The sequence below is a fragment of the Alternaria dauci genome, chromosome 4 (genome assembly GCF_042100115.1).
Source record: "Alternaria dauci strain A2016 chromosome 4, whole genome shotgun sequence".
Classification (NCBI taxonomy): Eukaryota; Fungi; Ascomycota; class Dothideomycetes; order Pleosporales; family Pleosporaceae; genus Alternaria; species Alternaria dauci.
The window spans coordinates 2,429,366-2,453,294 of record NC_091275.1 but is presented as its reverse complement, the minus strand read 5'-3'; the positions used below and the strand labels follow the sequence as shown (position 1 = coordinate 2,453,294).

At 53.7% G+C, this 23,929-nt stretch overlaps 9 protein-coding genes across 9 annotated transcripts; 5 read left to right on the top strand and 4 right to left on the bottom strand.

Moving 5' to 3' along the window:
- Window positions 1–333: 333 nt before the first annotated feature.
- ACET3X_005364 (uncharacterized protein) lies at window positions 334–2,285 on the top strand (the record flags this gene model as incomplete). The annotated part of the gene is made up of 4 exons (XM_069451561.1): window positions 334–571; window positions 719–1,476; window positions 1,609–2,208; window positions 2,277–2,285. The coding sequence occupies 4 exons, from the start codon at window positions 334–336 to the stop codon at window positions 2,283–2,285; spliced, it is 1,605 nt and encodes a 534-aa protein (XP_069307408.1).
- A 425-nt stretch (window positions 2,286–2,710) lies between these two features.
- On the bottom strand, window positions 2,711–3,992 carry ACET3X_005363 (uncharacterized protein; the record flags this gene model as incomplete). Its single annotated transcript, XM_069451559.1, has 2 exons — window positions 2,711–3,438; window positions 3,524–3,992. The coding sequence occupies 2 exons, from the start codon at window positions 3,990–3,992 to the stop codon at window positions 2,711–2,713; spliced, it is 1,197 nt and encodes a 398-aa protein (XP_069307407.1).
- A 599-nt stretch (window positions 3,993–4,591) lies between these two features.
- On the bottom strand, window positions 4,592–6,406 carry ACET3X_005362 (uncharacterized protein). The gene is made up of 2 exons (XM_069451558.1): window positions 5,485–6,406; window positions 4,592–5,428 (listed from the first exon to the last, which is right to left on the bottom strand). Exons 1-2 carry the CDS (start codon window positions 5,827–5,829, stop codon window positions 5,015–5,017), a joined length of 759 nt encoding a protein of 252 aa, XP_069307406.1. The 5' UTR covers window positions 5,830–6,406; the 3' UTR covers window positions 4,592–5,014.
- Window positions 6,407–8,212: 1,806 nt separating this feature from the next.
- On the top strand, window positions 8,213–11,835 carry ACET3X_005361 (uncharacterized protein). The gene is made up of 3 exons (XM_069451557.1): window positions 8,213–9,121; window positions 9,188–9,781; window positions 9,840–11,835. Exons 1-3 carry the CDS (start codon window positions 9,016–9,018, stop codon window positions 11,747–11,749), a joined length of 2,610 nt encoding a protein of 869 aa, XP_069307405.1. The 5' UTR covers window positions 8,213–9,015; the 3' UTR covers window positions 11,750–11,835.
- A 531-nt stretch (window positions 11,836–12,366) lies between these two features.
- Window positions 12,367–15,210, top strand: ACET3X_005360 (uncharacterized protein). The gene is made up of 3 exons (XM_069451556.1): window positions 12,367–12,480; window positions 12,684–14,205; window positions 14,256–15,210. The coding sequence occupies exons 2-3, from the start codon at window positions 12,686–12,688 to the stop codon at window positions 14,899–14,901; spliced, it is 2,166 nt and encodes a 721-aa protein (XP_069307404.1). The 5' UTR covers window positions 12,367–12,480; window positions 12,684–12,685; the 3' UTR covers window positions 14,902–15,210.
- A 149-nt stretch (window positions 15,211–15,359) lies between these two features.
- ACET3X_005359 (uncharacterized protein) lies at window positions 15,360–17,971 on the top strand. The gene is made up of 3 exons (XM_069451555.1): window positions 15,360–15,648; window positions 15,713–17,000; window positions 17,049–17,971. The coding sequence occupies exons 1-3, from the start codon at window positions 15,437–15,439 to the stop codon at window positions 17,952–17,954; spliced, it is 2,406 nt and encodes an 801-aa protein (XP_069307403.1). The 5' UTR covers window positions 15,360–15,436; the 3' UTR covers window positions 17,955–17,971.
- A 216-nt stretch (window positions 17,972–18,187) lies between these two features.
- On the bottom strand, window positions 18,188–19,941 carry ACET3X_005358 (uncharacterized protein). The gene is made up of 4 exons (XM_069451554.1): window positions 19,723–19,941; window positions 19,590–19,663; window positions 19,323–19,534; window positions 18,188–19,110 (listed from the first exon to the last, which is right to left on the bottom strand). The coding sequence occupies exons 1-4, from the start codon at window positions 19,830–19,832 to the stop codon at window positions 18,223–18,225; spliced, it is 1,284 nt and encodes a 427-aa protein (XP_069307402.1). The 5' UTR covers window positions 19,833–19,941; the 3' UTR covers window positions 18,188–18,222.
- Window positions 19,942–20,267: 326 nt separating this feature from the next.
- ACET3X_005357 (uncharacterized protein) lies at window positions 20,268–22,208 on the bottom strand (the record flags this gene model as incomplete). Its single annotated transcript, XM_069451553.1, has 1 exon — window positions 20,268–22,208. The coding sequence occupies one exon, from the start codon at window positions 22,206–22,208 to the stop codon at window positions 20,268–20,270; it is 1,941 nt and encodes a 646-aa protein (XP_069307401.1).
- Window positions 22,209–22,780: 572 nt separating this feature from the next.
- Window positions 22,781–23,832, top strand: ACET3X_005356 (uncharacterized protein; the record flags this gene model as incomplete). Its single annotated transcript, XM_069451552.1, has 4 exons — window positions 22,781–22,908; window positions 22,971–23,110; window positions 23,159–23,672; window positions 23,727–23,832. The coding sequence occupies 4 exons, from the start codon at window positions 22,781–22,783 to the stop codon at window positions 23,830–23,832; spliced, it is 888 nt and encodes a 295-aa protein (XP_069307400.1).
- Window positions 23,833–23,929: the final 97 nt, after the last annotated feature.

Genomic DNA, 23,929 nt, shown 5'->3' with positions numbered 1-23,929 from the left:
CCCGACCACTCTTCTGTCAGCCGTGTCCCATGCTCATTCTTGTACCTGAGACGTCCAGCTTCGCCACGAGAGTTTGCTATGCGCGTCTCTTCCACTCCTCTCATTCCTTCCTTCATGACTTGTGCTCATTGAGAAAGTCTATAATCGGGCTGGAACCTGTCTTTTCATCTTGCTTCACGGCATAGTCACTCTCTTCATCACCCTCACGTTCTTTATACACACCACACTCACTACCAAAGCATCCCTTCGAACACCATCCCTGCACCCGGCGCCATCTTTTGATCGCGACACACGCTCTCATTGATACACGACATTTCATATTTTGAACTCACAATGACCGACGTCATGGCTCAACAGGGCCTGTTGTCGGCTCCTGCCTCCAGACAAGACATTGTCAGCGCGCTACTCAACGACTATGGCAACTCATTTGGCCGAGGCGACGCATCTCCCTCAACGTATTCGCCTGTGCCTGCGGACAAGGAACTCCCTCCACCTCCGCCACGATCGGATAGCCTTGCGCGCAAACCGCTGCCAGCTGCGCTGAGAATGCAAGCGAAGTTTCAACTGAGAGGTAAGCAGGAATTTCTTGGATCCGAAAACCAATAGTCGCACTTCTCTTCAGGCAATAATTGAGCGTTCGCGAGTGCTCAGCGTATCCCTTACTATGGCCTGACTTGACATCATCAGCGTTGAAGCGAAATTTGCTAACAGACCATAGATGATCAAGACGCACCTGTCTTTCCAGCAAGTCCAGTTCCAGGATCTCCACCAAGGAGACGGATTCAATCGCGTAGCCTATCTCGTGAATCTAAGCCAGCATCTCTGAAGCTCACCATCAGCAACGGGTCAACAGCAACAGTCCCCCCTACCCCAGTATTCCCGGCACGGTCCGAGTCTCTCCCTTCTTCTGGGTCAGAGCAGAAAGACCTACCACCCCCACCACCAGCCAAGTCGGAGAGGCGGAGGTCGATTAAACAGTCTGATATGGGTAGCGAATCGTCACTGCCAGCAACGGATCTCTCGAGGAACGACTCCCTTCTTTCCCAAGGCGGGAGCAGACAACCGGCAGAGGTGCCTACTGAGACTACGTCCCCGGTTGTTAAGCGTAAAGCAATTCCAGACCAAGGACTCAAGAGGTTCAAGAGCTTGGCAGAACTGACCGACGGACCGCGAGGAAGGAAAGGCGCTCCGATGCCTCCTACATCTGCACCCAGAGACCTCAGTGTAGACAGCCAGCGATCAGATGCTATGCCCAGGAAGGCCAGCATCGATAGTCAAGCGAGCATCGCAGAGAAGCAGCCGCGTAATATGGCAGCGCAACTCCCGCCAACACCAGATGAGGAACAAGAAAATGCCAAAGTTCCTGCACCTCCTAAGAAGGTTTTCACGGGCCTCCCGTCAAACCCTCGTATGAAGGCCCCGGCGTCGCCTCTCCACGCCCGCGGTAAAAGCAGCACAGGTTTCAGCGTCTTGAAGGTATATATTCGCCTCCCTTTCCCTTCTCCAGTACTTGTACGATAGTTGTACTGTGTGACAATGTCGCAAATTCAAGGGTACCTGGATCCTTTTCCAATCATAGCACGTTGATTGCTGACTGAAACCGTATAGGCAATGAGGCCGGCCCCTCCAATTCCTACGAAAGACGTACATACGATTACGCCCGAGATGACACCTTCTCCGACGCTGAAGCCAGTCTTAGCAAAGAAGGAAAGTGAGATCTCGCCGGTTTCACCATTACCACCTCCCAGCGAGGCGAGGCCTTTTAGTTACGAGCCTGCTGGTGCTGTTGCTGAGCCCCAGCAGAAGCCCGTTCAACAAGGAGAAGCCTCAGTGCCAGTTGATCCGGCACCGCAAACTACTACACCCCCAGTCGAGACCCAAACACCCGTCCGCACAACATCACTCGACCCTCCCGAGCCTTCCCCGGGCGTACGACCCACGAGCGCTCCATCCCGCCCAGCATCATCCGACGCACAAGATCTGAACCTTTCCCCTTTCCCCGGTCCTTCCGTTCCAACATCTCCCATCGACGACGAACCCACTCAATCCACGACGCCACAAACCCCTCCCTTCACACCTCTGACCCGCCGCCCGATCCCCTTACACGTCTCCTACATTCCACGTATAACGCCCTCGCAACTCTCCTGCTACACTGGTCACCGCCACAACATCTGGTCCAACAACATCTTCCAACCCATGGGCTGCATGGTATGTCATGAAAACGACAAAGACAGGAAGTGGGCGTGTACGTGGTGTCAGTTACGCATCTGCCGCAGCTGCAGTGACGAATTGAGGGTAGTTCCTGGAAGGGATTTGGGAATCTTGCTGGAGGCGAGGGCGAAGGGGCAAGCGGTAGTGGCTGAGGGGATGAAGAAGTTGGAGCAAGAAGAGGGATTTAGAATGGTTGTTGAGGATGCTGATGGCGAGGAGGAGGGTGAGAGAAGAGATCGGGAAAGGGGTGCCTAGAAAGGCCCTGATCTGATTGGAGTTCCATTTGTTGTCTTTTTCCTTCAGCATAGGCCTGTTCGGTGGATGATTTGCTTCATATGATATCACATTTACGCGAAGTTGGAGTTGGATGGAGAGTCTACCTAGAATGCTGTGCATTATTCAGCTAGCACAACCACTGCCTCGACGGCAAAATTTCATCATATTCAATCACATCCGCATGTTGCCAAATGCGTTTTGCACTTGTTGTTTGATAGTTTGCCTACGACTTGCTTCCTTTCATCTCCTGCAATATCCTCACTACCTGCGGCAGTACCTTCTCGGCATTCTCACTTAAGCGGGCTGCTTCCCGGCCAGTATTCGTATCTTCAACGTCTCCAAAGAAGGTTTCTTCGCCCCGAACACCACCCATGTTCAATATTCCAATTGGCATCTGCATCTCCTTTGCTTTCTTCACTAGCCTCCACGCAGAGTACGTCGCAAGACTACTGCCGATGACTAGTATCCTACCGGCAGCATCGACAGCCTCCTCAGCGGCGACCTTGGTGGCGGCGGGTATAGACTCGCCGAACATGATGACAGCTGGCTTGAGCACTCCGCCTTCGCTCGCCGGATCCCATGCGCCATCTCTGTCAACTTTTACGCTGACTGTGCCTCCGTCTGCGCGCTTTGGAGGTTTCTCCAAGCAGGTTGGACATGGTGGGTATCTGAACGTGGTATATGGAGCATCTGGAACATCGACGTCACCGTCGGGGTTCGACTTGAGCCCTTTCTTCCGACGCTCGTCAGGGTTCTCGGTATCTAGGGCGCCCGACTCGATCATCTCGGCGAGGAAGGCAGCCCACGAGGGGTTCAGAGCAGATAGTTGGTCTTGGAACAAACGGCGCGAGTATTCGTTACGACAGGTCAGGCAGACGAGGTTGCGTAGGTAGCCGTGTAGTTCGATCGTGGGAAGCTGCGGGTGCGCCTTTGGATGAAAGGAGTCTACATCTGTTTGATCCATGAGCATGAGTATGCATCTCAACACCAATCCTCCCCCACGCATATTTGGTGAGGTTTGCCAGATCAAACTCACTCTGCGTAATGACACTCCCAACCACACCCATGCGTCCCAAGTCTCCGCAAGCCTCATGCGCCTTGTTCGGTTTCGCCTTCTCTAAATTCGTCCAGCCCAGGAAACTTCTCGCCCAATACCTCTTCCTCGCCTCATGACTGTCGCAGAACTCGTGAAAATACACCGGGCGATACGTCTTGTTCAGCGTATACGTGCCATTCGTGCCTCTGTAGTCGGCCAAGCCAGAAGCTACCGAGATGCCAGCACCGGTAAGCAGCAGCGTCTTCCCAACATTCTCCCCGCGGTCGAGTCGACTAGAGAGCCTCGATTGAACAGCTCTCGAAGGCGTAGTAGACGTGGATAACGAAGGCGACAGGAAGTCGACCAAAGCACTAATAGCACCGCTGGCCGTTGTCGCGCTCGCAGGAATGATCCTAGGTGCCGGAAGGGGATCGGTGTAGGGCACGCGAAGGAGAGGGGCTCGGGGCATCGCTCAATCGCACACGTTCAAACATGGTGGTTTCGCGTATTGTGAGAAGTTGGGGGCTAAGTGTCTGGCGCGCGCGCACACACCCGAATCGGTGGTTATGTCATGATGCTCTTTTAGCGCGGGACCATCGACTCCCAAGATCGACGGCAGATGCGCGTGTCATTGCGTGTCAGGGCCGCGGATGAGCTGCATGCTTTGTCGCGTGGTAAAGCGGACGGGTGGCTACCATGCCGCTGCAGGAAGACGTATATTTGGGGCCTGCAACATGATGCACAATCTTATCGGTTTTCTTTGATGCTTATGCCTGGGTTCTGCGGGGTCAGGCGGAATATAGGTGGCTGTGTGCGTGTGGGGGCTATGCTGTTGTTGCAACAAAGAACGAGACTGAACTACCTAAGTGTTAGCAAGTCAATGCATATGGTCCCTCGTGTATGTTTGAAAGAAACTGTTGCCAGCTGCTTAGGTAGTCACCTTGGAAGGAACAGTCTGTACACTGAAGGACATGAGTAGCTTCAGATAGCCAATGGTATATACCCGCCACAACGCATGCATGATGAATAGTAAAGTGAAACAATCAACATTAACAAGAAAGTATGGCTACACAATCTACATAGGAGTTTCGTCCCAATGCTCGCGTGTGACCATGAACAGCATATACTGAAAGCGTTGAAAATAAAATCGCCAATTAAGCCTCCGCCATGTCGCCAGTCTAGATGGAAGCGAGCGTCCAGTTTCTCCGTCCCGACTATAGTCCTCCATGCAGATGTCAAATGCTCAAGGGGTATAAGAAGATTGCCAATGTGACTAGTTGACGTCCATCGTTGAGGTGGTGTTTGGCGAAGAGAGCTACCAAAGGGGTAGACTTTGATATCGGAGTGTTTCCGATGGGGTATTCGTACAGAAAGAAACTGCTTGCCGTCTCAAGCGCAAGAGACGGATTCGTAAGGATCGTGATAAGGAGATGTAAGACGGATAAAAGATGTTAAACAAGGGCCGAGCTGGCTAGCAATGATACCGAGGGTCTATTGCTGGTGCGGAAGATGATGCGAGTGCGGAGAGTATTGCATCTGCTGCGGCATGGCCTGCTGCATCGGTGGCTGCATAGTTTGCTGCAGTGATTGCTGCATTGACTGTTGCATGGGTTGTTGCATTGCCTGTTGCATCGGATGTTGCTGGTGCTGTTGCATCGGTTGCAGCATAGATTGAATGCTCGGTACCCGTTGTTGACGCTGCATGGGGTAGCTTGGGTATGCCGAGTAATGAGTATCGGGGATTGTGGACAGGGCGTGCAGGTCCACATGATGATCCTCTTGATCTTCTTCGAGGTCAGAAACGCCTACTCCACTATCTTCATGGTCGTGGTAGGTACCATTCTCGAGCTTCTTTTGCGCCGACCTATAGGCCTGAGTAAGATTCTTTAGCCCCTTCTCCATACACTAAGCCAAGTCAGTATCAGCTGTTTCAGTATCACTTATGATCGCACACGACATACCTTTGTCTCTACTAATTGCCACTTTTCTCCAACTCGGGCAGCTAGCAAACTCCACATGTCCCGGCGCACTTCCATGTATGCTTGCGCTAGCACGTCCAGCTTCACGCCGTCCCACTGCTCTGCATTTTGCCTCTCCATCAATCGTTCGTGCCGTTTGCGACAAGCATTTGGGGTCTTGGAAGGGAAGTGCTTCGGTCCAATTTGGTTCCAGTTAAGGCCTTGTGCTCTAGCCTGGATGAGCGTTTCGTCATCTTTAGCTGACCAGGAGGAGCTCCGAGTTCCGCCTGCAGCCGATGCGGTCGATACGGAAAGGCGGTGCGCGGGACCCTTTTCAATCTTAGGCATGTTGACCAATTGAAAGAAAAGACTATCGAGACAAGAAAGTAGTGACTGGAACGGAGATATGGAAAGACGCAGCGACGATGAAGATGAGAGTAATGGAAGCGACCGAGGACGTTATTATGATTAAGGTAGAGCTGGCGTAGGACAACGACAGTGATGTATGAGGAACGAGAGGTAGGAGATATCCTGAAGAGTGAAAACGAAAAAGCTGCTGTTCGTACCTTTGGGCTTGTGCTGTCTGAGGCCTGAATCAAGGGGCATCGCGAATGTCTTTATACAACGAGCCGCACACTGAGCCTCCATCGACAACAAAGACCAGTAGGCCTCTCGGAGAATTCTTTTGAAACCAGGACATGTTTCTGTAATCGCCGGATCGATCTCTATCTACCGAGAATGGGATGTGCGACTAGGCGAAGAGGAGGCTGTTCACTGGGTCGTGGCTCCAAGCGCCATGAAAAGGGACTGGGGCAGGCCAAAATTGGGCCTGTGAATGGTTGAAGCACAAAACGTGAGCGGTTCGTTCCTCGAACAAGGGAGGGTTGACTACAGCGGAAGCGCCTGTTTGAGAATATCTACTGTGCTCCCTAATGCGGCTGTGTCTAAGAATAATACCGCTGCCGAGTGGTGGAGGGGAAGCGATGGAGGGGAAGGGCGGCTAATCTGACGCTGATTCGACGAGCGCATAAGGCCCAAATAAAGACCTTGGCAAGCGACACGAGGGCAAGGGGTGCCTCACCAGGTCAGATACCCGTAGGACATAGTCATCAATACTCAGTAGGGCTGAGCTCGGGGACCTGCAGATAGATGCAGGTGCAGAAACGTGGTATGGAAGGTCAGCGAGCTATTCCAAAGAAGCCCTCGCTATGGGCTCTGGGAGTTCAAAGAACCCCTGGAGGGCTTCAGGATGGCAGACCCATATACAGAAAAAGAACAAACGGTCGGCCGATAGCCCGCGAGGCGCTCACGATAGGCGCGGTCACTGGATGGGCGAGTATGGGTTGTGGGTCGTTTCAGCAAACAAGATCACAGATCACAGCGGGACTGCGGGAAGAACCGAAAGCACGTTCTGTCCAAGGCTCCCACGAGAAGCGCCCGCGAACTGCTGCCGGCCATTACTGTGCCTCTGGCGAACGTTGAAGATCAATGCCTCACAAGCTGTAGCAGTGTTTCGTAAACGCTAGCTTGCAGTCGGATCGGAACTGGCGCGCCCCGAGGCGATCCATGGATAGCAGAGACACGAAGACGCAGGTGGTTTCCGCGCTTCACGACCCATAGATTCTAAGTATGGGCATAGCCGAGCGGTAGATGACAGGAAGCTGTAGCATGGTCCTGCGACACCGAGAAATTCCTCGATTCGACAAACGGTCACGTCGCACGAGAGAAGCGTTCGTCTGATGCTCCGGTGTAGGTACTCGTTCACACAGCCTCGCCCCTCAGCCCCAACCTCGGCATCCGAATTCACAGAAATCGATAACGGCATGCACCAAGCCTCCTTCATACCAACATCGTCATATTTTGCGATTCTCAATTCAACCGCGGCCAGAGCGTCCCGCATCAGATGTTCGAAAAGTAGCAAGCCCACCCTCTGGATCGTAGCTGGATGTGATGCCTCGAAAATAGTAACCGCTCAGTGCTGGCGGCGAGTGTGCTTGGATACTGAGGTAGCTCACCGATGTGTGGAAAGAATCCATGCCCCAATCTTTGACCATCTTCAACTCGCCCTTTGCTGAAGCGCGAAGTCTTTCCAACATACCGCACAGAATGGACCAAATCCACTTATCGTCACATGCACACGCGCTCGGTATACAAATCGGTACGCATGTCGGATCTACTCCGGTCTTGCACGGAAGCAACTAACCTCGAATCACAAACGGAATCCGGCAGTTCGCTCCAAAGCTCCTGCAATTCGTGGACGGATAATTGAATGCACTCCGCGAGCTTGAGCGCTATGGAGCGCAATTTCATGCTGTTGCTTCATGGGCGCTTGAGCGGCACCTCAAAGATTCGACATTTTGCTGCTTACGAAAGCAATATGTCGTATGTGTGTTTACTGCTTACTACTTAGGTACTCCGTTGAACACCACTCCTAGTCACCTTCTTTATGCGCTCAGCTGGCAAGGACCGTCCTTGCTCGACGATCAAGATCCGGGTTGAGCCGGCAGCCCGGTTGATGTATGCTGAGATCACATCCAGAAGTCATCTCCGGCGATATAGATCTGCATAAAGCCAACGTGACTGAACATGGAAGCCCAAGATCCACTGACGCCATGGTGTTGACGGAGTTGCTTCTCGATAGGTGCTCCCGAAGCAGAAAGGGGAACCACTAGTGCAGCCGAGGTCATGTGCCCCTGTCTATCATCGCTCTTCTCCTTGCCATGTTCCCATCCACCCCGCGAATCCTTCATCAAACCCCGAGCCAACGGGTATCTGGACATGTGCTAGCAGCATTGACGTGGCTTAGAGACAGATACATACGGTCACTATTACGGCTTCGACGCGACATGTGACGCCCTTGGCTGCAGATGGCGTATTGGAAGTTGCTATCGCAATTTACACTTGATCGCATCCGCCTCTGTACATATGTACTCGCGATTTGTAGGGAAAATCCAACTTGGCAATACAGCAACTTCTGAGCCCAGTTCTGAGCCCATCGCCTCAAACGGAGATCGACTCAGAATCAATCGAATCTTGACTCGATCTCAAACAAGCAGTTGGTCTCGTGAGGATCTTCGTCCTTGTGCCCAGGAACTTTCTCAGCATGTACCAGGCATTGCAGCCCAGCATGCGTTAAGCATCGAACATGCGTTCGCTTTTCGCATGTGATCCAACTCCGGGTGGTTGCGCAACAGCTGCAAGCCCTTATTACTTGCTTTACAAGCATTTCGATCATTAGCCGGTCTGAATCCTTGACCCCAGCATTGAGCTTTGATCCACGACATTGATGCTCGGTCTTATTCCTGCTTCTGTCTTTCGCGTCACCCACCGTCTGCCCATCACTATACAACACCATGGCTAGCGCCAGCTTAGCCCTGCCAAAGATGCCATATCCACGCCGGCTTGGTGTTGTGGGGTAGAGTACGGCGTCAGCAAGGGCCTATATACAAAAGACCATGGTTCCCTTCCCGAGTTTGGTCTTAGGCTACCGTCCTGCTCGACGCTCGTTTGCTTCCCTAAAGTCACTCTTTTACCATGATTTCCCTTCTTGTTCTAGGGTTGTCGACAGTCGTTGCAGGTGCGGCTATCCAGCAACGCGATCCTGTTCCAGCTGGATATGTTGCGCCACCATACTACCCATGTATGTCACCAGAAGCAATATCGACGGATGCTTTTATCCTAGGCTAGCAATACTGACTCTACATAGCTCCTCATGGAGGATGGACATCCGACTGGACTGAGAGTTACCGAAAGGCATCCTTGCTGGTCTCGAATATGACGCTTGCTGAGAAGACCAATGTCACAGCCGGCAGTGGAATTTTCATGGGAAGATGCGTGGGAAACACAGGCAGCGCATTGAGAGTCGGTATCCCTCAGCTCTGCTTGCAAGATGGGCCTTTGGGTGTAAGAAACACGGACCACAACACTGCGTTTCCCGCCGGGATTACCGTTGGAGCCACATGGGACAAGGATCTTCTTTACCGCCGTGGCGTCGCGATCGGTGAAGAGTTTCGCGGCAAGGGAGTCAACGTACATCTGGGACCGTCAGTCGGACCCCTAGGCCGCAAACCACGTGGCGGTCGAAACTGGGAAGGTTTTGGTTCTGATCCTGTTCTTCAGGCAATTGGCGGAGCTCTTTCCATTGAAGGCATCCAGAGCACTGGTGTCATAGCGACGATCAAACATCTGATTGCGAACGAGCAGGAGCAGTACCGCATGTACAACCTAGTCAAGCCAGCTATCTCTTCCAACCTAGACGACCGCACGCTTCATGAGCTCTACCTATGGCCGTTCGCTGAGGGTAAGTTGGACCTTGCTACATCGATTTGTAATACGTACCGTTGGCTGACTTTGAAAAGGTGTACGTTCCGGTGTTGGTTCGGTAATGATCGCTTACAACGCTGTCAATGGAAGCGCATGCTCACAGAACAGCTACTTGATCAACGGCATCCTCAAGGACGAGCTTGGCTTCCAAGGTTTCGTCATGTCTGACTGGTTGGCTCAAATCTCTGGTGTCGCTTCAGCTCTCGCTGGGCTAGATATGTCCATGCCTGGCGACATCCACACAATTCCACTCTTCGGAAACTCTTACTGGATGTACGAGCAGACGCGTTCAGTTCTCAATGGATCTCTCCCGTTGGACCGCTTGAACGATGCCGTGACACGAATCCTTGCTGCCTACTTTCAAATGGGCCAGGACCAGGGGTACCCTCGACCAAACTTCGATACTAACACGCAAAACGCTGAAGGCCCTCTCTACCCTGGCGCTCTTATCTCACCCCAAGGTGTAGTCAACGAGTTTGTGGATGTTCAGGCCAACCATGCAGAGGTCGCTCGTGAAGTGGCTCGCGACGCCATCACGCTCTTGAAGAACCAGGATGGCTTGTTGCCTCTGTCTCTCAATGGCACCTTGAAGATCTTCGGCACAGATGCTGAGAAGAACCCTGATGGAATCAACTCGTGCGCGGACCAAGGCTGCAACAAGGGCACGTTGGGAATGGGATGGGGCTCCGGCTCGGCAAGATACCCTTACATGAACAGTCCGATTGATGGCTTCAAGAACCGCGGGGCCAATTACCAGTTCTTCAACACGGACAATTTTCCAGGAAACTCGAACCCATCACCGAATGACACTGCGGTTGTCTTCGTCACGTCCGACTCTGGTGAGAATTACATTACCGTAGAGAACAACCCAGGAGATCGGACTTCTTCGAACCTGAATCTTTGGCACAATGGCGACAGACTCATCCGGGATGTAGCTTCCAGATACTCCAACGTTGTGGTTGTAGTACATACTGTTGGCCCAATTCTCATGGATCAATGGCACGACTTGCCATCGGTCAAAGCAGTTCTGTTCGCTCACCTGCCTGGCCAAGAAGCCGGGGACTCACTGATGCAGGTTCTCTATGGAGATGTCTCTCCATCCGGTCATTTACCGTACACTCTGCCAAACTCAGAGGATGACTATCCGGAATCTTTGAGCCTTGTCGGATATCAGATTGGACAGCCGCAGGATACCTTTACAGAGGGCCTGTACATTGACTATCGTCACTTTCACAAAGCCAACATTACACCCCTGTATGCTTTCGGTCACGGTCTCAGCTACACCACGTTCTCGTTTTCCAACGCGACCATCACGCCAGTGACTCCGCTTACAGCGACGCCTCCAGCTCGTCCCGCAAAAGGCGAGACACCGACCTATTCCACTGCCATTCCTCCAGCTTCAGAAGCATACTGGCCAGAAAACTTCAACCGCATCTGGCGGTACCTCTACTCGTGGCTCGACAAGAACGATGCCGACGCTGCAGCTAGGATTGGCAACGCAACAAACACGTATCCATACCCAGCCGGCTACTCAAACGAACAGAAAGCTGGTCCTACAGCTGGTGGCGCACAAGGCGGAAACCCCGCACTGTTCGACACGGCATTCGACGTTACCGTCAGCGTCACCAACACTGGTAGTCGCGCGGGTAAAGCCGTCGCACAGCTCTACGTTGAGTTTCCGAGTGAAGTCGCCATCGATACGCCTATTATTCAACTTCGAGATTTTGAAAAGACGAGGGAGTTGGAGGCGGGGGCTAGTCAGACGCTGAGGATGAGAGTGACACGGAAGGATCTCAGTGTGTGGGATGTTGTATCACAGAACTGGGTTGTTCCTGCTGTGGAGGGAGACTATGGGGTTTGGATTGGTGGTGCGTCGGATGATTTGCATGTGAGATGTGGGACGGCGAGCGGAAGCTGTGAGGAGGACCAGGAGAGCCCTGTTTAGTTGGGGATATCTAGGTATGTCTGGGAGAGGGCATGTGAGTATCGAGATGGTAGTGTTTAATGTTTCGATGTCGATATTATTTGGGAATGATCTATTGCAATGACTGTAATTACCAAGGCAATATTGCATCTCACTCCCATGTGTCACTTTTGGACGTGTTCAGGAGAGTGAGCAGGATTATGGTCGATTGCTTGTGATTACTTGTGATTGGCCAAGGACAGGAAATTGCGCTGGAATTATGCCTAGACGCAGCGATGATTGGCGTGGCTCCGACTATTGACCCGGTGTATTTGCGTCAAGCTGCCAATCGTATCGAAACTCTCTTTTATTTTTTTTCTCTGCATGCATCACTGGAGATGGACGTTGAGAGCTGGCCGACAATGCGGCATTTACAATGAGCGGTGTATGCAGTGAGAGGCTCTGTACATGTTCAACGAGGGCACTCAGGGGGTCGATAAAGGGATACGGAGGTAATTAGACGTCGTGTGTGTGTGCAGATGACAGATTATACAGTGCACAGGCTCTGCGCAATGCTGTGCTGTGCGCGAGTTTGGGTCGAGGCTAGACGTCACTGTAACGCTATGATGCTTTCGGCGCAGTTGTCTTGGTTACTCCGGAGCACCATCGACTCCTTCGACCTAATAACTTCCCCAGGGGTTCCGCCACGACCACCACTCCTGCTCTTGACCCAAAGGCCAATTGACCGCTGCTTGCTCTCGAGATCTGTTGTTGTAAGTTGCACCCTCCCCGTGCAACGCCCGGATATCCCTGTCGCGCAGTCGTCACTGCTTGTACATAAACAAATTGGCCGGGTTTCAGGCGCGGCCACGGCCATCTCCCACGTATCCTCATATATATCTTAATCCTACCGCGACCGACGCCCACCACCGCATTGCTGATACCCACCACTGACGATCGCCTCGTCTGACTGCAGCCATGTCCAACGGCGTGCGCAATCTACGCGCAATGTTTGAAAACGGAAACGCCGCTGCCTCGCCTGAGCCCCGCGGCCGCTCCCCTACAGACAATGCAGCGGCCGCCGACGCCCAAGAACGCCCAAAATCAAAGGTGCGCGCGTCCTTTGTCTCCGTCGAGCCTTCCGGCGCCCACCCCCCGACCGCCTCGACCGACCTGGGCCAGACCAAGGGCACGCCCTCGAATAGCGTCAACGCGACCCGGCGAGAGAGCTTCCGCGTGAGCCAGGACAAGACCGAAGAGCTTGCTGAGCTCCGCAAAGCCGTCAGCGAGGAGAAGGAGCAGCGCAGACAGAGCGTCGCCATCCCGGAGGCTGTCCCAGAACAGGCCGTCGCATCGCGAGAATCCTCAGTGCCAGCTCCGCCTATCCACGACAACTCGACCGCCGACATGGTCAACCTCGGCGCCATCATGAAGGGCTCCGACTTCCCCGACTCCACCTTTGCTGCCGCCAAGAAGGAGGCAGACGTCGTCGTGCCAGCTCCTGAGATTGAGGAGATTCCAGTCGACGAGACTCCAGCCGAAACCAAAGAGAGCGTCGCTGAGGCCGCCGCAGAACCCTCGCCAGAACCCGCTCCCGCCCAGCCTGCAGAGAACCCGGACAAAGCTACTACAGGCGCGCAGGAGGATGTTGCGCTGAGGCCTGCAATCCCTACCGAGGAAGCTGTTGTTGAAGAGGGCAAGCCTGCGCTGGAGGAAGCTCCCGTCGACGACGACGCTATTATTGCCGAGGAAAACGCCATTGCAGAGAAAACCGCTGCGGTCGAAGAAGCTGCAATCGCAGAAGAGGTCGCTGGCGAGAAGGAAGCTGCCGCCACAAACGAAGAGCTATCCGCCCCATCTCCAACCACTGCTGAACCTGCTGAGAAATCCGACGAGGCTGTGCCTGGAGTGCAGGAAGAGCTTGCCGTACAGCCAGCGGCGCCTGCTGAAGAGACCGCTGTTTCTGACGCGCCCGCTACTCCTGCGCCTGTCGAGGTAGCAGCCTCGAGCAGTGAACCCGCTGCAGAGGCTGCTGTGCCGGCTGAAAGCAAAGCAAAGGCCAATGGATCTCCCCCGACTAAGAAGCCGGAGATCAAGAAGCCTGCCGCAATCTCTACCGCCAAACCTACAAAGGCACCTGCCGCACCCGCCAAAAGCCCACTCCCTAAAGCTGCACCCAAAACCCCTACCAAAGCCAAGACAACCGCACCTATTCCGAAGCCTAGTCCCGTCAAGACTACGAAGCCGGCAGCTGCGCCAAAGCCAGTCGCTCCCAAAGAGGCCGTCAAAGCGCCCGCCGCCAAACCTCCCGTGACAAAAGCCCCAGCAGCCAAGGTTCCCACCACAAAGACGAGTCGCACTTCTCTGCGACCAGCGGCATCTTCCTCGGCCACAGCGCCCACCGCCACTGCCGCAGCTAAGGCTAAGCCTGCCGCAGCGCCTGGAGAGAACAAGAAGCCCGCGATCCCTAAGCCAATCGCCACCGCTCCTCGTAAAAGGTACGTTCAAGACGATTTCAAGTAATGCGTTGATGCTAACATTGCTACAGCACCTCACCAACTGGCTTCAAAAAGCCGACCCCGAAGTCGCCCACTCGTCCAGTCGGTCTGCCATCTCGTCTGACCGCACCCACCGCTGCCTCGGCTGCCAAACACGGCGAAGAGCCCAAGGTCACACGCAAGCCATCCACTACAATTCGTGCTGCACCGCCAAAGACCGCGGCACCAAAAACCTCGCGGACGTCTCTCGCACCCAGCGCGCCCAAGCGGCCTGAATCGCGTACCTCGACCGCAAGTTCTGCGCCCAAAGGGGGCTTCCTCGAGCGTATGATGCGACCAACAGCTGCCAGCTCCAGCAAGACACACGACAAACCTCACGAGAAGGCTTCGTCTCCACCCCGTAAAGCTGCAGCGCCCTCCAAGCCCAACACTCTCCAAAAGGGAAAGAAGAAGGTGGAAGAGGTCGCCGCCAAGGCGAAGGAAGTAGTGACAAACGGACACTCTGAAGAGCACAAAACTGAGGAGGAGCCTGTAAAGGAAGCTGAGCATTCCGAACATTCTGAGCAGGCACCTGAAGAGGCCACCGTCGATGAGGCATCACACGAGCCAGAGAAGGCAGCCACTCCAGTCCAAGATGCGGAATCATCAGTCGCAGAGATTCAGACACCAAACGTCCAGGAGGAGGCCGTCCGGTAGACAAGACGTCGTGCATCTTGTATACCGCGGTACAAACAGTCTGAAAGTCCCACGCCTGCAATGCATGGCACTGTCTCAGCTGCCCATGAGCGCAAACGCGATGGATTCAAGAGCAATTCTATCTACCCACGTTTTATCCTTCTTTCACTTCTTAACAGCATTTTCTGGAGCGATTGCTTGGCGCATATGAGATTCATGGACGGATACCTAAGGACAAGGAGGGGAGAGATGGGTTTGGATACGGACTATTTGCGTGCATAGTTGTTGATTTAGCGATAGGCTTTGCAGAAGCTGGCAGAAATTACCTGTAGATCTCAATCCCATTCTTCACTCCAAATTGGCAACTTGCTGCTCCAATCATTTGGGGGACGTTTCTGCCACAGATGCTGATATGTTGACACGTGACTGGCACCTCCGCCCGAAACTCCGATAGCCCAACTTTTTCCTGGCGGGCAATTCGACAATCCGAAGCGACAGCAGACCCCGTGTCGTCCTTTCGTTCTTTTTCTTCTTGAAGCGTCTTAGGGTGTTCAAGATGAGGGTCCAATCTCTTTTCCGGGCGCAATCGCTCGCTGCGAGCACTCTGCGCTCTTCTGCTCGGTCGGCTGCCAGAACGCCTTCCCGATGCGCTCTCTCGACAATTGCGGCAACGCGCACACCGTATACCAACGGAACCAAGACCGACACCTGGATAAGCAACCAGACAACGCAGCCACAGCGAAGATGGCAGTCTGCAGCCGCCCAAGTGTACGTGCCACAATCTGGCTTTGCGATGGCGAGGAAGCAATCGAAGGCTGATTGAGAAATTTAGGTTGGAGCAGGCCAAGGATGATCCGTCTACCCTGACGCAAGAGAAGATTGTCGAGAACCTAGACCCTGTCGAATGGGAGCGACTATCGAGAGTACGAAACATTGGCATTGCAGCACACATCGACTCCGGAAAGACGACCGCCACCGAACGCGTCCTCTTCTACACCGGCCGAATCAACGCTATACACGAAGTCCGAGGCAAAGATGCCGTGGGTGCGAAGATGGACTCTATGGATCTCGAGCGCGAGAAGGGTATTACTATCCAATCCGCAGCGACTTTCTGTGATTGGGTCAAGAAGAATGACGAGGGCAAGGAGGAGAAATACCACATCAACTTGATCGACACACCCGGCCATATCGACTTTACCATCGAGGTTGAGCGAGCGCTGCGCGTCCTGGACGGAGCTGTCATGATTCTTTGTGCTGTCAGTGGTGTACAGAGTCAGACCATCACAGTCGACAGGCAGATGAGGCGATACAACATTCCCAGGATTTCTTTCGTAAACAAGATGGACCGTATGGGCGCCAATCCATGGAAGGCTGTCGACCAGATCAACCAGAAGCTCCGCATCCCAGCTGCGGCTCTCCAAGTACCCATTGGACGTGAAGACGGCTTTTTGGGTGTCGTAGACCTGGTCAGGATGAAGGCGATATACAACGAAGGACCCAAGGGCGAGATCATTAGGGAAACGGACGAGATACCTGCGGATATCGTTGAGCTCTGCAAGGAGAAGAGGCAAAAGCTCATCGAGACACTTGCCGATGTTGACGATGAGATGGCAGAGCTTTTCTTGGACGAGCAGGAACCGACAATCCCTCAGATCAAGGCTGCGATTCGACGAGCGACCATTTCTCTCAAGTTCACCCCAGTCATGATGGGTTCAGCGCTTGCCGACAAGTCTGTCCAACCGATGCTCGACGCCGTTTGCGACTACCTACCGAACCCCTCCGAAGTCGAGAACATGGCACTGGACAAGAAGCGAGCGGAAGCTCCGGTCAAGCTGGTCTCTTACAACTCCCTGCCGTTTGTCGGTCTGGCTTTCAAGCTGGAAGAGAGCAGTTTTGGACAGTTGACGTACATCCGTGTGTACCAGGGTACGCTAAAGAAGGGCATGAACGTATTCAACGCGAGGTCAGACAAGAAGGTTAGGATCCCAAAGATTGTGCGCATGCACTCCAACGACATGGAGGAAATTCCCGAAATTGGTGCTGGAGAAATTTGCGCCGTGTTCGGTGTCGACTGCGCGTCTGGAGATACCTTCACGGACGGCAACCTCGGATACACCATGGTAAGTACTCTGCATTATTACTATGCTGAATTCGAGCTAACGTATTAGACCTCCATGTTCGTCCCCGAACCCGTCATCTCGCTGTCGATCAAGCCCAAGCACACCAAGGACACACCGAACTTTAGCAAAGCCATGAGCCGTTTCACGCGTGAAGACCCGACTTTCCGAGTTCACACCGACCCCGAATCGCAAGAGACCATTATCTCTGGTATGGGAGAATTGCACCTCGATATTTACGTAGAGCGCATGCGCCGTGAATACCGCGTCGAGTGCGAGACTGGACAACCGCAAGTCGCCTACCGCGAGACAATAACCAAGCGCGTCAACTTTGACCACACACTCAAGAAGCAGAGTGGTGGATCGGGAGACTTTGCCCGTGTAGTAGGCTGGATGGAGCCGAGCGAATCACTTGGCGAGAACAAGTTTGAGCAGCAAATCTCTGGTGGCACCATTTCCGAAAAGTTCCTCTTTGCCTGTGAGAAGGGTTTCATGGCTTCGACAGCCAAGGGCCCGCTTCTCGGTCACAAGGTTCTGGGTACTTCCATGGTCATCAACGACGGAGCTACCCACGCTGTCGACTCCTCGGAAATGGCTTTCAAGAATGCTACACAGCAGGCTTTCCGCAAGGCCTTCCAGGCTGGTGCACCGCAGGTCCTTGAACCGCTCATGAAGACCACCATCACCGCGCCCAACGAGTTCCAGGGTTCCGTTGTCGGCCTGCTAAACAAGCGTAACGCTGTCATCAACGATACAGAGATTGGACCTGAAGACTTTACCGTCTACGCGGATTGTAGTTTGAACAGCATGTTTGGCTTTAGTAGTCAATTGCGTGCTAGTACGCAGGGTAAGGGAGAGTTCAGCATGGAGTTTAGCCATTACAGTCCTGCACCACCGCAGTTGCAGAAGGAGCTCGTGTCCAAGTACGAAAAAGAACAAAAGGATAGGAATGCTTGAGCTCATCCTTCTCGGGCCTGAGTGGCATCAGAAAAGAGAAATGGTGGAAAAGCTACCATGGGCTTTTTTACGATCTATGGGCGGAAGCTTACATCTATCTACATTGACGGACGTCTGGCGCATTTCTTGTGGGATGAATGGGTAGAAAGATGTAGAAGTATTGTACATGTAGTATATAACGCCGCCACGCGACGACGAATGATATCCCCTCAACAGCTCAAAACCATCTCCTCACTGTTCTTCCCTGTTGCTGTATTCTTCAAAAGAATTACTCCACATCCAGCCCCGGCCTCAACGTCTTCCTCGCAAAAGCCCTCCTAACCGCAAGACTAACCTGCGTCCACCCAACAACCTCATTATGCCCGCCAAACCTCACAACCTCCAGCTCCACCATCCTATCCCCCTTGTCATCCTCAACCTTCTTGTACGCAAAAGCCCCCCTCTTCACCCTATCACCCCCTTGAATCGTTCTCCTTTCTTCCTCGGCCGCAACACCTTCCTCGCCCAGCATTTGAGAAGCCAGTGGCCCAAATAAAGCTTCAGATTCCCAGTACGTGATATCCTGGTCATTGCGCGCATGTAGAAGCGTGATACGAAATCCGTTTTTCTTGCTAGCAGGGGCCGAGATCAAGGCCCGCAGACGGAGGAGTGTGGGCCAGGGGTCGACGATGCGAGACGCGAGGTAGTTTGCGATTCTGGGGTAGGATTGTAGTGGTTTTAGGACGGGGATGATGCCGCCGATTTTGTAGGTCTTGAGGAGTTGGGGTAGCGAGGTAAAGGGCGCGACTAGGACTATGCCGGCGAACCCGTCGAACTGGCGTTTGGAACTCGCCATGGCGGATGGATGGGGCATGGCGGGAAGGAGGTCGGATGTGGGCTGGGTGAAGTAGAGGGCTGCTGCTGATGTTACGGCGGTGCCGAGGCTTTGGCCTAGGAGGACGGTGCGGGTGCTGGGGTGGGAAAGGTCGTTGTTGATGTAGGATATCAAAGATGTGGCGTCGGTGATGAGACCGCTTTCCGTAGGGATGTGAGGGGAGTTATTTAGGGTGGAGAGACCATAGCCGCGGTAGTCGCAGGTAAGCAGGTGGGTTTTTGGAATACCAGAGATGGAACGGTAGGTTGAGGGACGGTGGCCTTGGGCTAGATGGCCGGCGTTCTGGGTGCGTTAGCATGAGCCGGTCGAGACTGCGTGGTATCGAAAGACGTGGATGACTGGTGGAGAGACTGGAGAAGAGTCGGTTCTGTAGAGAGTGACCTGGAACCGAAAAGGAGATAGGAAACAAGACGCAGAAATATCACAGACTTATGGAAATAGGAGAGAGACAATCTGAAGGAAAGAGTAGAGGACTGAACGAACGCAAAACCTACACCATGGAAATTGATCACGACTTTACTCTCTGGGTCGCTACTCAACAGCTTTTCCCCAACCGTCCCCTTCAATTCATCTACAGTCTCTCCCGAAACAGCCTTGGTATAAAGCTCGTGCTCATTCTCCAGATAGACATCTAGAGGAAGCACATGCCAACAATACAGCTTCTCTTGATCCGCAGTAGTAAGCCAAAAAGGTTGGACCTGGCCCTCTATAGAATTCTTCATCAGCATCGAACACGGTAGAGATTCATTTAAGGCACTAACTTGCAAATCCAAACTCTTCTGGGTTAGAAACGTTATGCAAGAAGGAAGTGTGGAGTTTGTGGGCGTAGAGAGCGCTAAGTCGGTGTCAGGTCCAGTGTCTAGAATATGTAAAAGATGATACTGGTCAACGTACTGTCTTTGTGCCGTGGGGTTCATCAACAGGCCCACAAAAGCCGCCCATATGATACCCAGGATGGCAAATGTCCAGTATGCTTTTGAGAAGATGGCTTTGAAGTTGGGCATCTTTGCGGTCACGTGTTGCGCGGTCGCGCTATCTTGCACCGTTGATAACCAGCAACGAAGAGAAACTCGAGTGTTGTGAGCTCGAGGTATTGATTCTACTTTGATGTGGAGGTAAAGTGTGATGAAGGCACAAACGTATGTCAACTGGCAGATAGCGATACTGCGGGCGGTCTAACCGGGATAAGCAGGCCGCAGCAGAAATCTTGGCATCGGAGTTGAGCGACGACAATTCGAGATCCCACATGTGAGGGAGAACATACAGATATGAAATAACAACAACTCATATACATCTCACTCTTTGAGACTCGTGGCCAATTGTAACAATAGAGAGAGCAGGGGTGTAGCTTAACAATAAAGATTGGGTATCATTTGTACTTTACACGACGGAGGATTACTCCAAAGCCTCCGGAACCGCAACAGAGATTTAAAATTATCTCAGGCAAGACTCTTCCTAGGTCGTCCCGCCTTCTTCTTCTCTGCCAAACTGCTACTGGACGCCCCCATACCTCCCATGACAACATCTTGGGTCGGCGTCGCAAGCGCAGGCGTCGCTTCTCCACTCCTGGCCCTCTTCTCTGGCCCTTCATCGGCATCCCTTGGCAACCTGAATGCCAGATACGTTTCATCCGCTCTTTTACACCGATCAAAGACCTCGTTCATGTACTTTTCTACAACGTGCGGCGGCCGTATTGAGCGCGGTAAAGCACTTGCTATTTCGTCGCCGTCATCGTGTTCGATGAGCAGCAGGACAGTGACGGGCTGGTAGAATTCAATGTTGTCTATTTCGTTCATCTCGTCGAAGTCTTCGATTCGTTGGGGAGGTTTAGGCGGCAGAAAGGGCGTTGATGGAGCTGGTGTCGCAGATTGTATGGGCGCAAAGGTAGGGTTTGTAGAATTGGGCGTTGGTGTCATGACGTTCGATTGCGGCGCGTTGGGTGTCGCGTTAGGGGCATTACCAGGCGTGGGGGTCGGCGTCGGGGTTGACTTCGGAACGGGTGTGGACGGAGGCTTGACGACAGGCTCTGGCTCAGGCTCAGGCTTTGGCTTCATCTTGGTTATCAAGAAAGACAGCTTTGCGCCCGTGCCATTGGGAAGCCACTCCATGAAGCTATACGATGGGAAATAGAACTTGTCCTCACTCCCATGCACAAAGCTAAAGACCAGCGGGCGGTATGTCGTCCTCGGAGGCGGGTTGTAGGCAGACAGCTGCGGTGGTGGTGGGTGGTACTGCGGGGGTTTGTTGAAGCTGTTCTGGTATGGTGGATATGGTTGCTGTAGAGGCGGAGGTTGCTGTACTTGGCCCTGTGGGGGAACTGGGCTGTATGGCTTGGGAACGCTGGGCTGGATGGGCTGCTGAGCAGGCTGAACTGGTCGTGGCAGCGGAGGAGGGGCTATCTGCTTGGGTGCCGGGGAGGGCGGCGGAGGAGCTTTTGGGGTCGGAGGCGGCTGTACTGGCTTGGGCGCTTTCTCTTCCTTCTGCCTCGCCAGAATGGCCGTCAACTCATTGATGTGCGTCTGGAAGAACTCGAGCTGCTCCTTGCTTGCGGACCCAGCAGCGACAATCTTCATGACGGCCTTGAGCTCGGGATCCGTGCCTGCTCTGGCGGCAAGCATGTGTATGACGGGATCGGGCGCGGGGGCGGCGGGTGCTTGAGGCGGAGGGGCAGCTTGGACGGGTTTGGGAGGCTGTGGCGGACGTGGCTGGGGCTTCTGCTGTATGGGTTGGGCAGGCTGGTATTTGGTGTGTTGATTGGGCTGGTTGTGGCTGTGGTTGTGATTCGGCCATGGAGCATATGGCGATGGTGTCGGAGCCTTCTTCTGCACTGGCTTGCCCACCTCGCGCGGGCCATAGAGTCTGATGGGCAATGTATGCGGCTCGATGACCAGCTTCACGCTCACTCTATCAGCGCCGACCTGGGGGAAGTTCTTGAGCAGCTCCTTCTGCCTCGCCGTCCGCGCCTTGTCCTCGTCTGTGCGGTCGGCGAGCTTCTTGGGCTGGCTGAAGTGGGCGTGGAAGGTGCGGAAGTTTGCGCCGGATAGCCATACTGCCTTGGACCGCTCAAACGATGTCTCGAGCACGCCGCTCTGCTGGATCGTCTGCCATTCGCTCGAGGGCAGATCCAGAGGCTGTGGTTCTGGAAGCGTGGGCAGAGGGGCGCCGTCGACTATGCGGAGGGGCAGTGTCTGTTTTGGGGGCAACGGTGCGCCGTCAGTGATGGGCGTCGAGGGCGCTGAATCCTTGACGGCGAGGCTCGTCCGCTTGCGCTTCAATGACGATTTGGCGCCTCTTGCGGGCTTCTCGTTGGGCGTCTCGGGAGCAGCCGGGGCAGCTTCTTCACGGGCGCGTGCCCGAGTCGACCGTCGTGGCTCAGACATGTCGTGGGCGGGCGAGGAAGAACATCCGTCACGTCATCTTCAAGATTGCGTCGTGAGTTGAGTTGCGCGCTAGAATTGTCCAACGCGACACGAGCTGTTCCGATACGTCGGCACGCTAGCGCTGCACGGGTCCCGGTTCGCCAATGCTCGCCTCTCAGCCTCCATGACCGCCATCATCATCGTCTTGCGACCAACTACCATCATGCCAATTTTGCGATGACATTGTCTGGGCGCATCTCACCCAAAGCAATACCATGAGGGAACCTCACTAGAACAAGAGCCAGCAGTCAAAATCCAAAACACCATGTCGAGTTCACGATGTATGCCACCAGATTCCGCCCCCATTGATCGACATTTCGGAACGGGAGGCCTGAACAGCAAATTACAACCAAAGAATTCGTCCGCAATGTGGCCGTAGGATTGTGCTATCAGCATTTCGGTTTGGCTCTCTTTCAGGCGGCTTGTCAAGCCCACTATAAGGCACCTGTCACCGCCGCCGCGGCGACATCTTGTCCTGTGCCACACTCCGCACTTGTTCCTAGTTCCCACTGCTATTCACGCCCTAATACATGATGCGCGTCGCGACCAGCATCGCCGTCTTCCTTAGTGTCTCCCCGACTGTTTTGGCGACTTGCTACTTCCCTAATGGCAATGTCGTAGATTCCGACACAGCCTGTAACCCCAACGCCATAGTATCATCGTTAGTATTGTCTGTACAAAGCTTGCCTGAGACATGAATTGACTTGGTACACCAAATTTTAGGTGTTGTTACGATAATCAGGCCTGCCTCTCCAACGGACTCTGTGTGTCCGATCCCCACGATCCTGTCAAAGCGCGATATCATCGCGGGACATGTACAGATCAAGCATGGAAGAGCGGGAACTGTGTTCGACAATGCCTTGGTAGGCGCATTGCGACCCATACATCGATAGCTACTAATCATGAGACAGACATCGAAGACAACGGAGCGCCAGTCTATAGCTGCAATGCGACTGACACGGATTCATATTGCTGTGGTGATGACTGCGAATGCGAAAACCCCTTCGAAGTCTTCTCCTTCAATCAGTCACCGGCCGACGTCTACACCATGACCATTATCCTTGAGTCGTTTACTCAGACCCATACCTCGACCCCATCAGCTACATCCTCTGCGCCGAGCTCATCTACTAGCCCAACTTCGGTACTTGTAACCTCAACTACTCTAGCATCCGCGACAACACGCCCAGAATCACAAGGAGGGTCAATAAACTACGTCGCTCTGGGAGTGGGACTGGGAGTTGGACTGGGCATAGGCATACCTGCGGCTCTTATTGCTGCCTTTTTCTTCTGGCGTCGCAAAAAGGGCTACAAACCCGCAAACGATGGAACTGAAAGCCCAATGGAGCTAAACAACGAGCTAAACAACGAGGACTTGTCACCGCCCCAGGAAAAGTATGCCTATGATCGTCAGACAGAAGTGCCGGGGTAAGAATGAGACTTGATCAGGTCATCGAGCATCAGGGCTAACAACACAATCAGAGACATCCCCGCTGCTGAGCTGCCCGCAACACCACACGAGCCTATTGAACTAGCCAGTCCCACCAACCCGACACCGAATACAGGAACTGCCACGAAATACCATTGAACTATACGATCAGAATAATGATGAGGAAGACTGCTCAAGGGTTTATCGCTGGGAGCACGATAAACAACTACACATAGCAATGCTTGCGGCAACCATA